The following is a 14,226-nucleotide window of genomic DNA, read 5'->3' as shown; positions in this document are numbered from 1 at the left end:
TTTACTCTATTTTGATTCAACAGAAAATATTTAAATTATACTAGAATTTGAAATTTCCGGTTCATCCATGATATTGCCAAAAGGTTACTGCAATTAGCTTGTTAATTGTATTTACCATGCTTTGTTGTTGTGGCAGGGCAGAGGTTAACATACTGCCATGGGAACAGATGTTGCGGGCCATAAAGCAAGGGAGGGAGAAGATCAAGTGGGAAGAGAGGGACCCTTATGCCTTCTGGAAGGGTAACCCCCGCGTTGCTGCAGATAGGGTAGACCTTATGAAATGCAACCTTTCAGATAAAACCGACTGGAATGTTCGGGTTTATAAGCAGGATTGGCGTAAAGAAATTGGACAAGGTTTTCAGCAATCCAAGTTGGAAGATCAATGCACCCACAGGTATATATATATGAAAATCCTTTTGTTCTCATTGTTAGGGAAGTAGATTTCGATTTTGAATAACTCTGAGTCTAATGAGATTTTGAACTTTGCTGTGGTTCCATCGTTATCAAGATATAAGATTTATATAGAGGGAGCGACATGGTCTGTGAGTGAGAAATACATATTGGCATGCGATAGTGTGACCTTGATGGTAAATCCTAGGTACTACGATTTCTTCTCGAGAAGCCTCGTGCCGATGCGACATTTCTGGCCGGTTCGCCGCAAGAACAAATGCAGAGATCTTAAGTTTGCAGTTGATTGGGGCAATGATCATACTCGCAAGGTACATATTTGCATTATTCGAAAACACGTATTCGCAGCAAATAAACTCTCTTGACTCCATGAACTTGCAGGCACAAACCATAGGGAAAGCGGGAAGCAAATACATCGAAGAGATGCTGACGATGCGAAATGTGTACGATTATATGTTCCATTTATTGAATGAATACTCCAAACTCTTGAAGTTTAAACCAACGATACCTCCGAAAGCTCAAAGCGTCTGCACCGAAACCGCAGCCTGCTCCAAGAAAGGTTTATGGAAGGAGTTCATGGTGCAGTCGATGGTGAAGTCTCCTAGTGATAAACTTCCATGTACATTGCCTCCCCCATAGGAACCTCGAGCGGTTCAAGCGTCTCTCGACGCAAAAGTGAAAATAACTAAGCAAGTGGAGGCATGGGAGACTGAATATTGGAAAAAACTAAACAGGAAGAAGCAATAGACAGATACAGAACCAAATCTCTTTAATTAGGTCAGCTATTAGACGAAGTATTGTATTCAAATACTAGACGGATTTTGAAAGCAGCATTCAGAAACAGGGGAATTCCTACCTTTATATCACACCATAAAGATATTATAGTATATAAAGACGGGATATATAACACAGATCAATGAAGATTATTGCATGAAGGAATTAAAGAGCTCAGGATTTGATGATGTCGAAGCTCATCTCGCTCGGTCGCTCGCCTGCAAGTCGGCCTGAATCCCGTCCAATTGTCTCTTGAATTTGTCCTTGGAGCTTGCGTAAAGCATCTTTCTCCTCACCCGTGCCCCATCAGGTGACCTATACATGTACACCATAAAGGTACAATATTATTGTAACGATCAGTTGTCGGGGAAGAGAAATTATGTGTTGGTTTTTGTACCATGCAACGAAGAAAATCTTGCTCTTCAGGCAGTTCTCCTGGGTGATGAAGTCATAGTCGAAGACGGCGTCGCGACATTCGTTCAGAGAAAAAGAGTTGGTGAAATCTTTGTAGGTTTCCCGGGGACCTCCGAGCTTGTCGACAACCACCTGCTGTGTCTGCTCGTCGATCTTATACACGATGAACCGGTAGTTTCGCTTCGATTTTAGTTCCAGGAACTTCAACACGCACTTATCATTCACATACATTCCGGATGATGAGTTTGCCCATGTGCAGCACCAAAGGAATTATCACCATTAACTTAATAATAACATATGGTATAATTTTCGGATACAGATCAGCACGATATTGAAATTACTAATATATATATTAATTGGTACAATTTATCATATGGTATATTGGAATCAAATTCTTTAAGCTTTCATCTTTCAGAGATTTGGGAAGCATAGCATTAATTGTCAGATGGAAAGGGAAAATTTCTGAGAAAATAATTAAGCGAAAAGTAAAGGAATTGAATGCCTGGCTTAAGTAGGGCATGAGAATTGGATTTTCTTTTAATTAGGGAAAACAGAGAAAAGAAAATATGCTATGTAGGGGATGAGAGATATTTTAGGGCGAGATTAAAGGCAGAATTAATTTTCCATTATTTGTAGTAAATCTGCCTATTAATATACCATGTTTAATTTTTTTAAAGCTCGGTTATAAATAATTGGAATTTAAAATTTCAAAAAAATAATAATTTTACCACTTGGCCGAATAAAGTCATATATAGTTTTAAAATTTAAGAGTGATGAAATTGGTGTATATTGCTAAAATTTTCAATAGATAAAGACTTTTCATAACAATAAAAAAAATTATTAGTCAATTACTTTAAACCGCATGGAAATTTCTAACCAAGACATCTGAATTTTCTTTTCCATCGCATTCTTGCTTCGTTATATTAATTATAAATTAGGATTTGGGATAAGCTCAACAAGTGAAATTAGGTAAGTAACATATAATTTTGTTTTTATCCTTAATATTTTACAAAATTATATGTTAATAAAGTTGACATGATGAGAAGTAGTCTTCTTAATTAATAAATTAAACATGGTTTTTTTAAATAATGTTATAAATATTATTTAAAAAATTATTTTTTACAAATATTTTCCATATAATCAAAATCAAGTGAATTGATATGGAGTATATTATATTTCCAATCTTGATTGCGTGTAGTCTTTATTCTATCAAATTCATATTGTTGTAAATGTTACATGAATTAGTCCACTTCCCATCCTAATTAGAGGAATAACGAGAAAAATAAAATAATCAAATTTGGTTGGCATTGGCATCGAAACGGGTAAATTACATAGATGATTCCATGATTATAACATGTTTTTATTCCATCTCTTGATTAAAATATTATAAGTTTACCTTTATTATTAAGAAATAATGAGGCATTAGATATCGTAAATAATATCTTAGATTTGAAATTTTGTATTTGCGAATAGAATAATCGAAGTTAGGAGGTCACCATCATAATAGGTTTTTATAAAATTTGACCCAAATTATTCAATTAATAGATAAAATACCAATGATTAAACCAAAAAATAATGAGTGATGTGGAAATTAATAAAATTTACATGATAATAATTTAGTATTTAACCTGTACATATTATTATAATTTAGTCATAATTCTAAAAAATTAACTCTTAATGTTTTTAAGAGTTAAAAAAACCCTAGTAGCCTCTTTTTTTTCAACTTAGTTTTTTTTCATATTTATGTGTCGTCTTTTTCTTTCTCTTTGATTTTTATTTAGCTAACAACAACACTAATCTTATTATTGATTGCCGATCACCGGTGACTATTAATTATTTTAATTTTTTTTATATTATGTCTTTTCTCTTTTTGGCTTGAGTCATTTTAATTTTGAATAAGATTTTCTGCTCTTATGACATGATTTTTCTTTACTCTTGTGGCACGATCATCATGGTTATTGTTACGTTTTTTTTTGCATACCTCTGCGCTCGTTTTGATTCTCGCACAAAAATCATCACGATATTTATATTCTGATTGATTAGTCGGTGGTCATTTAAAGTCAGATTCTCACTTTTGATAAAAGTTTATTTGCCGATGTAATCAGATTGTGTAGTAAAGTAGTCTATCAGGTTATTTGATATTCTCTACACTCTTTTACCCTTTCGCTTAAGTGTTCTATTCGACAGAGACAATAGATTTTTATGAAGGTTATATGAGAAGGTTTTAATTTTCTTCATATCTTTAGTTTTAATTTTTTCCTCTATATGAGTATTTTGGTGACTATTATCTCCAAATTTTTTCTATATTGTAATGCATTGTAATTTTGATTGTAATGTCATCGAGGCACAAGACCTTGTTCCATCCGACGAGAACAGGTTCCCTGATGTATCTGTTAAGGTTCAGATTGGTAACCAGACTTGGAAGACAAAATCGGTTCAAACTCGAAATTCGAATCCAATCTGGAATGAGGAGTCTATGTTTGTTGCTTCTGAACCCTTTGAAGATCATCTGTTAAGGATGAGACCATGGTAATGGTCGTTGTACCTTTGAGCTGTGTTGGCAGGCGTGCTGATGACCGAGTTATCCGTCCTCAGTGGTACAACCCGGAGAAATCTTTATCGGATGCAATGGACCGTGCAAAGAAGGATAAATTTCACAGTAGGCTCCATGTTTCTGCTTGTCATGATGGAGGATACCATGTGCTTCATGAGTCAACACAGTATAGCAGTTATCTCCGGTCGACGGCAAAGCAACACTGGAAATCACCAATTGGTGTTATGGAACTCGGAATTTTGAATGCTGATAGGCTGCAGCCAATGTAAACAAGGGACGGGAGAGGCATGTCGTATACGTACTGTGTGGCGAAGTATGGCCACAAGTGGGCCATATTAAATAGCCTGAACCCAAAGTATAACGAGCAGTATACATGGGAAGTTCATGATACTGCCACATTTATCACTGTGGGAGTCTTTGATAACAGTCGGACAGGTGGTTCGAATGGAAACAAGGATATGAAAATTGGAAAGGTCCGGATTCGTATATCGACTCTGGAAACTGGTCGTGTTTATACACATAGTTACCCCCTGCAGGTTCTTCAACCTTCTGCTGTCAAGAAAATGGGTGAACTTCATTTGGCAATACGGTTCTCATCGACATCGATGCTTAATATGATGCTTCAATACTCACGACCCTTTTTGCCCAAGAGGCACTACAAAAAGCCCTTGACTGCGATGCAGCAGGACATGTTGCGATATCAGGCAGTGAATATCGTGGCGGCTCGGCGTTCTGAACCACCTCTCAAGAGAGAAGTAATCGAATACATGTCTGATACTAATGCTCATCTTTGGAGCATGAGGAGCAGCAAAGCGAACTTCTTGCGCCTGACATCAGTTTTCTAGGGATTATTCGCTGTCGGAAATTGGTTTGGTGAAGTTTGCAAGTGTAAGAACTCTGTTACAACAGTGCTGGTGCATATCCTATTTGTAATGCTGGTATGTTTCCCGGACATGATTTTGCCTACAGTTCTCCTATACATGTTTATTATAGGGGCATGGAGATATCATTTCCGGCCAAGGCACCCTCCCCACATGGACACAACTCTCTCGTGTGCGGATGCAGCTTCTCCTGACGAACTAGATGAAGAATTTGAGACCTTTCCTGCAACAAAGAGCGCAAGTCTAGTTCGGATGAGATACGATCGTTTAAGGAGTGTGGCAGGGAAAATTCAGTGTTGTGGGCGACATAGCTAGTCAAGGGAAGCGTCCTCAGGCACTCTTAAGTTGGCGGGATTCTCGTGCTACAACCATATTTATGATATTCTGCCTTGCAGCAGCCATTGTAATGTATGTGACACCTTTCCAGGTGTTTGCTGTACTAGCTGGATTTTACTTTACTAGGCATCCCAAGTTTCGCCAGAAGACACCGGCAGCGCCGATTAACTTCTTCTGTCGATTTCTGGCAATGTCAAGATAGTATGCTGTAAATAAGGTGACGGGGATATGTTTTCATGCAATTTTAAGTTTTGGATTCTGGTAGTCCATCTATGGTTGTAAAGCCTGATCTTTTTTCTGTGGTGTTATATATCTATATGCTAAGAATCACATCTGTAATGGCTTATAATTAAATGCAGGAAATTGTTCTTATACTGTCTGCTATAAACTCTAATATATCCTTATTCACTTTGCTTTAAACACAAGTAAAAATATATGCTGAAAATCAACTATGCATCTTTATAGTGAATATTCATCCACCCCGTTGATCTTCGGGCAGTCCCTAGGCTTCCCGGACAGCATTAGAGGCATCAACGATGTCGTTATCGCATGGCGTTTGGTAACTATGTATATCGTCGTATCCAATCGCGGAATCACATTCATCGACTACATTAGACTTGACATTAATATTACCAACTTTCGCATTAATGGTAGAGGCTTTGAGAATTTTGAGATGTCAAATTCGAGTCCACTATATTATCATATTCATGTGCATTAGGTGACAATTGACAGAGAAATGTATTTGCCTTTATTCCGGACTGTTTCCAAAATCTAATGAAAGCTTTATTGTAATAGTTGATGGGGATATTTATCCAATATGGCGAGATTGATTACTTAGGCATCAGACCAAGTAACATCTAGTTCACCCTGCTCGTTTTCCGGCACTCCCAAAGCCGTCCACACGGCTTTTGAGCCATCAACGATGTTATTACGGCACGGTGGCTGATAAGCATGCTCATCATCGCACCCTACTTGAGAGTCGCATTCATCCACCACCAAAGCCCTCACGCTGTTTCCATTCCCCTTGATGTTAATAAATTTATTGCAACGACTGCTCTGGCCGAACCATCCCGTTGAGAGTGCCACCACGGGTTCATCATCCGAGTGAAATTGATCGTCGCATTTCGATGCGCCGCCGCCATCTCCCCCTTCTTGGAAGCTGTTGAGGGTTAGGATTGCCGGTGTATTGGCCGAAACCGGCGGTGAACACGTGTATGTCGTGTAAACTTCGCCTTCTACGCAACACTCGGCGTCAAGCTCTTGGTTACACTGCCCCGGTGGTGGCGTTGTGCCTTGTATGGTGCCACTGGGATTGCATGTCTGAGCTACAATACCTACACAAATGAAAAGAAAAAGGAAAATAATAAACTGGAAAACACTAAATGAAACTTGTTTCTTCATCATTTCTCCTGCTGTTATTTTTAATCTTCTGCTTGCTTGGGAATTTGTAAATGTGGAAAGCTATTTATAAATAAAATATGGGTCATATTCCTATGCTGATTGGTCTTAGACGGCATTTGAGTTCAACCAAAAGTCGCAAGCTGAACCTGTGCTACCACATATTGATCTCAAGTCAAAAAGGCACTATAGACTGGAGTTAATGAAGGGCTGCTTAAGTTTATATTTAAACAATATGAGATTTAAATAAAAAAAAAGTCATTATCAAATATGTTGATTTTGGGTTATTAAAGATACGCTCTCTTTGATAATTTAAATTCAACACTTAATATAAAGTTTTAAATATACATTCATCGAGTGATTAAAGATAAAGTTAGTATACATTATTTTTATTGTTGTTCGACTCGACTCGTACACAATATAAATATTTTTAACTACCTAGTCAATTCATGGATTTCTGAAAGTATTTATTTATTGATTTGTGTTGGTGGTAAGGTTTATTTGTAAATATAAACTCGATAAAACTCTATTTGACTAAAACAAATTGATAGTAAGGTTTATTTGACTTAGTTTATATGAATGACCAAAGTTTTATTTGACTTAGTTTATTTGTATAAATAAACTCAATAAAACTTTATTTGACTAAAACAAATTGATAGTAGGGTTTATTTGACTTAGTTTATATGAATTAAAAAGACTAAAGCTTTTATTTGACTTTGTTATTGTAAAGTAAAATTGATAAAATTTTATGATATAATGTTAAAATTCATTTTTAACGTTTAATAGAATAGTTATCCGCTTACCAACAACCAGTTGGTCTAGTAGGATGAGACACTGGGTCCGTTAAGCGAGGTCAGGGATTCGAATAGTGACGTTTGCGAATGGAGCAAACTGGGTTGGTTGGGTCACCCTCGCCTCTGCAGTACCCGATCTAGATTAGTTAGTCAATAAATCGGATATCAGTGATTAATTTTTTTAAAAAAAGAATAGTTATCCGCATAAATCAAATTACTTCAATAATTGAGGGATGGTTGTTCTGGTCTATATTCTTTTTTAAATATTTTAGTTCCAAAAAAAAATATGGTTAAAATATTTTTTTTATAAAAATTCGGGTAAATTATCGGATTGATAACTTTTAGTTAATATTTATACTTTTATCATTGAATTAAAAAAAACTTATTTTTTGATCACTTATTGTTTTATTAAGTTTGATCACTAAGATGTTAACTGACATTAGAGGTGTTCAAAAAACCCCGTAAGTTAATTGGTATATCCGTTATATTTAACAGGTTAATTAACCAAATCGTTAATATTAAACGATTTCGATTAACCAAACCGCTAAAAATGATGGTTAATAATTAAGGTTATTATTATAAATTTTGATAAAAGGTTAACCAACATATAACCTTTAATAAATTAAATTTATAATTATATTTGTATTTTATTCTATTTTTACACACAAAAAAACTTAATATAATTTTTTTATTTATAATCTATACATTTTTAATGAAATTTTGTACACAAATAACTTAATATATATATATTTTTTTTATTATTTTTAATTTGTTATTTCTTTGAAAATACAAAAATATAATTACATCAATATAATTATATATTTATTGTTAGATATCAAGATATTGGGAGATATACATACTTACACAATTATAAGTATGTCTAAGTGCTACACTTTTTTATAATATGAAATATGAAACTTTAAAACGTTCCTATTGTGTTATTTTTAAAAAAAGAATTATAACAAGTTAACTATATTTTAACTTGTCATCAAACCGTTAACAACAATTAATCATTAACAGTAATAGTTCATCAACGATTAGGTTATGGTTAGAGAAATCTCGCAACCATTATAACAATTAACCTACCGTCTAAACTAAATGATACGATACGACTAGCCGTCTATGAATAGCGACAACTTGATTCCGACAGTCATTAATCATCCAGGCCGAGTTTTAAAGTGATATAACGAAATTACTGGAGGAAAACCCCAAGATAAGTTGAAATCCCAAGAATGTCGAAGAAAACAAAGAGCTGCTGTCTATGGAGATTAGAGAAGCATATCTTATTTGGTTCAAACAGTAGAAAAATGAAATGCAAAAGCCTAAGGATCAGTTGAAATCACGAATTCTACAATTTCCAAACTAACTGTCATCACACCTACAAATATCAGACCAAATTCCATTCTGTCATTGCCATGCAAGTGGGAATCATCGAAGCCGAAGACCAGGCTGCCCCGAACATATCCCGCAATCAACGGCAAACTATCTACATTGATAGCGAAACTATTACGGAAAAGAGTCGTCGTCCTCGTCATCCACGCATTAGATCGATGTCGACATGGCTATTGTTACGCATATCCATTGATCGTGGCCCCGGCCACACCCCTGCAGCCGAAGTCAGAGTCAGATTTTGATTCGGTGAAATGCCGGGCGGAGATACTACATTGTCGACGATCTGATCATCTGAGTCCTTTAGACCTTCTTGACCTCCCCCTTTCTTGCTCTTTGTCTTTGAGCCACCCCAGATAAAGCTCCCCACAATCACCTGTTTCATTCATCATTTGCTTAAGATACATAAAAAGATGATTCAAGTTCAATACTATATAATTAATTGAATTCCCCAGTATTATTCATAGCTGAAACATATAATAAGTTTATATGATTTAAACTTCGAAATGGAGTTACCATGGCTTCCTACTGTTTCAGACCATAGATACTAGTCACAGATCAAATAGTTACCTGAACTGGGCTTGCCGCAATAAGCATCCCTCCGACACCTCCACCAATGACACGGCCATCAGGACTGGCAAGAGAAACACTTAGACCACCAGTTCGGTTGCGATAGCCACTATTGTTTGTCAACAGGTAAGACCCCGACAAAGATAATATCTCGAATCGTCCCTAAAGAAATCAAAATGGACGGGGGGGATACGTTCTTCAATAAAGATATGCATCAGGACAAGAATTTCAGAGGAATAAAGGTTAAGGTATCCGAAATGAGAAGTTTTTTAAACAGCATTAACGAAAACAACAGATCAGTTCGACAATATTGGACACAAATCTGTCATAAAACAAAGCAAGAGTCTGGTTGTCGAGTGCCAAACCTCATATGTAACGGTGCCACCCGACGATGAAGGTTGGCGAAGAGTAACAGTTGAGACGGCACCATTGGCTGACAAAATGCATACTTCTCTTGGCCCTTGCTGTGAAAATGACATCAATTTTGTCGCAATATCCTGCAGGGAAAGTTAAACGTAATTCACAAGAACAATGAACTTTCTCTTCCATTATAAGATAACCTACTGACATGTGTAGTAGCACATTCAAACAATTCATACCTCAAAAAGTATCGATTCAAGACGCTACTATTCGTTAAAGAAACAACAAAAAACCGAAACAAAACTTAATACACTCATGCACAACCTAATCGAAAGCAACGCTTTATTACATAGAAAGCCATTAAGAATAATAGCAAGGAATGCTAGGACTAGAGAATCCTAGTTTCTTGTATATTTAGTTTAGAGGGTAGAGTCTGAGGCGTAATTAATAAAAGAAAATCACATACTTCTCCTATCGCAATGGTGATGACATGTGGAGTAAAACCCATCCCAGCTGAACCAGACAGCAATTCACCTAGCAAAACAATTAGACGATAGCGACATCATTCACATAGCAAGAACAAAAAATGTTAGAATCAAGCACTAAGAACAAGAGAAACTGAAAGCCGTGACAAGATATGAAATGTTCATTCACCAAGGAGAATGGATCTTTAGCTTGCAGAAATTGATGAATTGTTAGTTATGAAGACTTCCACATTTGAAAATATATGTCAGTGTCACTCGTAGTTATTTAAAATCCGAAACTCTCATCAGCTCTCGGCATATTCCTATCTAAATATAAGGCTGAGCGTGCAATGTTGAACACTACAAACAGATGGCAAAATAACTTACCGAGGGAAGACAATTGTTGCTTCCTTCCGGTACCCGGTGGCCGCCCTCTTCCCCGTTTTTGGATCGGAGTTATCGTTCCAGGATGAGTAGCTGATGCAGGAGTCAGTGCTAACGAAACAGTTCCATCGGGTCCATACTTCCGAGGTCTTCCTCTTTTACGTTTCACTGTCTCGCTAGACTGCACTGGCACCGTAGGAGACATGCCCACATTGACACTACGAGGAGACATTCCCGACAAAGGCTCTACAGATAAGGTTGCTCCCATGGTAGTGGCATTAATACTCGATTGGTATTGAACATTAGGACTCGATATCGGATGAATGCCCGATGATCCATGTACCCCGGTCTGTGTTCCGGTTCCAGTTATTCCTCGTTGTTGAATATAGTAAGAAGAAGAGCCCGATAACGCCATAGCATCCCTTCGATCCATGCATTTACCTGGAATAACATACACTTGAATTTGCCTTCAGATCAACACTCCATGCAAATTGCAAAGGCTATAATAGCAGAAAAGCGCCTACGAAACTCCAATTGTGACCACTAAAAAGTTAAAAGGCATATGGATCTTGGATACAACATGAAAAGACAGAGAACAATATATATGTCAATGAAGAACTCGTTTCCCCACGGTTCATATTCACAAAAATCGAATTTCACACATGCATAGCTCATGAAATTGAGCCGCAACAAATAGTAAAGAGATACATTTAGCTTTACAGAGAAGAGAAAACAGGAAAAGCCCCATAATCATGAGAGGAAAATGAAGAACCAATAATCTACAAGCAACCAACAGGAGAAAACAATGGAGAGAGAGAAGAAAAAAAGAGATGAAATATCAAGCTCATAACTTGAAAGGAAAAGACAAAAATGAAAGCTAATTTACAGCTTACCAAACAGTTGTGGGGGGAGGGGGGGGGGAAGCTTCATATTAAAGAAATAAAGCAGGATGGGAACTGAAAACCAGGTCTCAACCTCACCAACTCATTATATATCTTTAACACCAAGCATGATCAGAATCACTACCCCAAGGAACGATTTACTCACAAGATTAAGAAAAAGAAAGAAAGGAACAGACAAAAGCTAAAGCCAATGCCATCCATACAAGAGAAAGTTAAATCAAGTTAAAAGAACTACAACTTCCTTCAAAAACTAAGCAGACATAGCTAAAATATTTGCTCCTGTACATGGGGAAAAAACCCAGAAAGTGAAAGAAACTTACATTAGAGAACAGGGATTAAACTGTTAAAAGGTCCAACCTTTTGAGAATAAGAAGCTTTGAAGAAGATGGGTTTTTTTTTCTTAGGAAAACCAATAGACTAAAAGGAATTAAAGGGAAAGCGAGAAATAATAGAGAAAAGAAGCCATTTTTTTAGTTTTTTTTGTGATGGAATGAAGGAATAGAAAGAAAGCGTGTGTATATTAGTTGCTACAAGAAGCTCCTTAGCAAACACCAGTCCTTATCGGGATTCATATTTTCTAGGGCAGTGCTTTCTCTCTCTATCTCTTCTCTCCTGTAGCGAAAGCTGTTTATCTTTTCTCTCTCCCTCTATATTGATATCTATAAAGGTATTATTGTGTTTATCTCTCTTTCTCTCACCTTCTTCGTCTCAACTCTGTGTGAGTAGGACTGATGATGCTTTGCTTTCAATGAGAGTGACAATGGCTGGCTTAAAACATAATATAAATATCTATAATTTAAAAGAAGTAGAAAAGGTTAAATTTATTTTTTTATAATTAAAGTAACCAGAATTCTATATAAACTATTAATATATTCAAATTTTTATAATATAATTCTAAACTCATTCCTACCATTAATTTTTTGCGTTAGTTTATTTCATATTATCTTGGTTAGACTAAAATTATATGTGCTCGTTTTGCTCTCATCGAGTTAATATTTTCATTAGATTATAGTTTAGAGGTGATTAAAACTTGGAAATGAGGTTGAATGTATATAATTTACTATGACATTTTTCGACATTTTTTGGAAGACAATCGAAGCATATGACATCTTCTGATAGACAGTCGGAGGACTCGACGTTTTCGACTCTTCATCTCCAACAACATTCAACGTCAGCCAACAATGGTATTTTAGTTGGATATAGCTACAGTAGAGAGGGAGGCTAGTCATGGTGCTCTGGTGATAAAATGTTTGAAGATATTAAATGCTCCGACGATCTTTCAAAAGACGTCAAATATTCGGAGGGACTTCGAGCATCACCCTAACATTTACCCTATTTAGAAAAGTAAAATATGAAGCACTCCAAATAAAAATATAATTTTTTTAAATGCCTCGTCCAAGCAATTTTGCCCTCCTTGTTTGAAGTTGAATTTTTTAACATTAAATTCTGTCCCCAAGAAATAACCTTGTCTGGTCGCTCCTCCCACGCGCCCTCTTTACATGTGTGCTTTCTATTTTTCTATTATGTTTTATTTACATTTTAAAATTAAAAATTAAAACTTCCAGCCTTTTTAACATTCTACAATAAGAAAAAAGTAGTTTACAGTAAAAATTATTATTGCATTATAAATAAAATAATACTAATTAAAGCCTTTCAAAGAAGTAGTTATTATCTGAAAAAATAGCGCGTGGTGTGGACGCAAGAAGGAGGTGAAGGGGGGAGAAGAATAGGGGGCAGAGGCTTTGTTTGGTTTGCATTGCATGTGACCTTTCTCTGTTTACCACTAATAATGCTCTATGTGTAGGCAGACCATCAGTCTCAAAATATCTTCGTCCGAGCATTGATAACATCACCCCCCTCCCCCAACTTTCTCATCGCCCCCCTTTCCTCGAAATTTATATATAATTTTATGGGTAAACTATTCTATTAGTCAATGAATTTAGTTTTCATATCAATTTAATCGTTAAATTTTAAAATACTTTAATTTTAACATTAATTTCTTTATGCTGATTTTTCTTTGTCAACGACCCGTTAGATTGTTAACAACAACGATGATATGGTCGTTTCTTTTGTTTTTGTTACATAAGATAGTCAACTCTTTCAACTGTCATTGGCAATCAATCGATGACCATCATTGGTCGTCATTCACGACAATATCGATACTGAAACGTTTACATTTCACTCATTTTACTTTTATTATAATTGTTCTTCATAAAACTTACTTAAAATTTGTGAAAATACACATAAATGTTTGAGTTCTAAAGCTTTGATCTCATTTAATGATTATTTGGCGCATGTAGTTTCGATGTACGTTGTTCGTTTTCTTAAAATATACATCTTTTGTCATTTGAATTCGAACAAACACCTCGAAATTTTTAAATATGAGAAAGTGTTTAAACCCAACAAAATTATAGATTTTTTTGGGTGCATATTTCGTGATTTTAAAGAGATTTTAGGAAATAGTGATTTTGGGGGTCCAGGATGATTGTAAAAATATATTAGAGAATTAAGAATGATGGTTTTCTAGGAAAGTTGAAAATTAATTAAAAAAATATTAAAAACTAATCTAAAATATCATACTAATCTATATAAATAGGT

The 14,226-nt window shown here is 35.7% G+C and overlaps 3 protein-coding genes and 2 pseudogenes across 4 annotated transcripts; 2 read left to right on the top strand and 3 right to left on the bottom strand.

The window, feature by feature from the left end:
• The window catches only part of LOC120181536, a 7,855-nt pseudogene extending 5,969 nt beyond the window's left edge, over positions 1 to 1,886 (top strand).
• Positions 1,187 to 1,827, bottom strand: LOC120181497 (actin-depolymerizing factor 10-like). Its single transcript, XM_039186603.1, has 3 exons — positions 1,580 to 1,827; positions 1,401 to 1,497; positions 1,187 to 1,264 (listed from the first exon to the last, which is right to left on the bottom strand). Exons 1-3 carry the CDS (start codon positions 1,825 to 1,827, stop codon positions 1,187 to 1,189), a joined length of 423 nt encoding a protein of 140 aa, XP_039042534.1.
• Positions 1,887 to 3,907: 2,021 nt separating the features above from the next.
• On the top strand, positions 3,908 to 5,569 carry LOC120181496 (annotated as a pseudogene).
• A 523-nt stretch (positions 5,570 to 6,092) lies between these two features.
• Positions 6,093 to 6,792, bottom strand: LOC120181484 (kiwellin-1-like). Its single transcript, XM_039186594.1, has one exon. The coding sequence runs from the start codon at positions 6,769 to 6,771 to the stop codon at positions 6,202 to 6,204; it is 570 nt and encodes a 189-aa protein (XP_039042525.1). The 5' UTR covers positions 6,772 to 6,792; the 3' UTR covers positions 6,093 to 6,201.
• Positions 6,793 to 8,795: 2,003 nt separating this feature from the next.
• On the bottom strand, positions 8,796 to 12,273 carry LOC120181483 (AT-hook motif nuclear-localized protein 9-like). Of its 2 annotated transcripts, none has more exons than XM_039186592.1 (6): positions 11,949 to 12,273; positions 10,730 to 11,182; positions 10,345 to 10,412; positions 9,884 to 10,015; positions 9,519 to 9,680; positions 8,796 to 9,324 (listed from the first exon to the last, which is right to left on the bottom strand). In XM_039186592.1, the coding sequence occupies exons 2-6, from the start codon at positions 11,157 to 11,159 to the stop codon at positions 9,091 to 9,093; spliced, it is 1,026 nt and encodes a 341-aa protein (XP_039042523.1). In that variant the 5' UTR covers positions 11,160 to 11,182; positions 11,949 to 12,273; the 3' UTR covers positions 8,796 to 9,090. The 2 variants fall into 2 exon arrangements, with proteins under 2 accessions (XP_039042523.1, XP_039042524.1); XM_039186593.1 differs by having other exon boundaries at positions 10,730 to 11,167; positions 11,949 to 12,269.
• Positions 12,274 to 14,226: the final 1,953 nt, after the last annotated feature.

Source organism: Hibiscus syriacus, unplaced genomic scaffold (genome assembly GCF_006381635.1).
Source record: "Hibiscus syriacus cultivar Baekdansim isolate YM2019G1 unplaced genomic scaffold, ASM638163v2 tig00112528_pilon, whole genome shotgun sequence".
In the NCBI taxonomy this organism is placed as follows: Eukaryota; Viridiplantae; Streptophyta; class Magnoliopsida; order Malvales; family Malvaceae; genus Hibiscus; species Hibiscus syriacus.
This window is presented reverse-complemented; position numbering and strand designations above follow the sequence as displayed.

Coding starts and splice junctions, on each gene's coding strand:
- LOC120181497 (XM_039186603.1), bottom strand. CDS start 1,827: ATGTATGTGAATGATAAGTGCGTGTTGAAGTTCCTGGAACTAAAATCG. Junction 1,498..1,579: donor AAGATTTTCTTCGTTGCATG/GTACAAAAACCA, acceptor GTACATGTATAG/GTCACCTGATGGGGCACGGG. Junction 1,265..1,400: donor GGATTCAGGCCGACTTGCAG/GCGAGCGACCGA, acceptor TGTGATATAAAG/GTAGGAATTCCCCTGTTTCT.
- LOC120181483 (XM_039186592.1), bottom strand. CDS start 11,159: ATGGATCGAAGGGATGCTATGGCGTTATCGGGCTCTTCTTCTTACTAT. Junction 10,413..10,729: donor GCAACAATTGTCTTCCCTCG/GTAAGTTATTTT, acceptor TTGTTTTGCTAG/GTGAATTGCTGTCTGGTTCA. Junction 9,681..9,883: donor GTGGCACCGTTACATATGAG/GTTTGGCACTCG, acceptor TGATTTCTTTAG/GGACGATTCGAGATATTATC.
- LOC120181484 (XM_039186594.1), bottom strand. CDS start 6,771: ATGATGAAGAAACAAGTTTCATTTAGTGTTTTCCAGTTTATTATTTTC.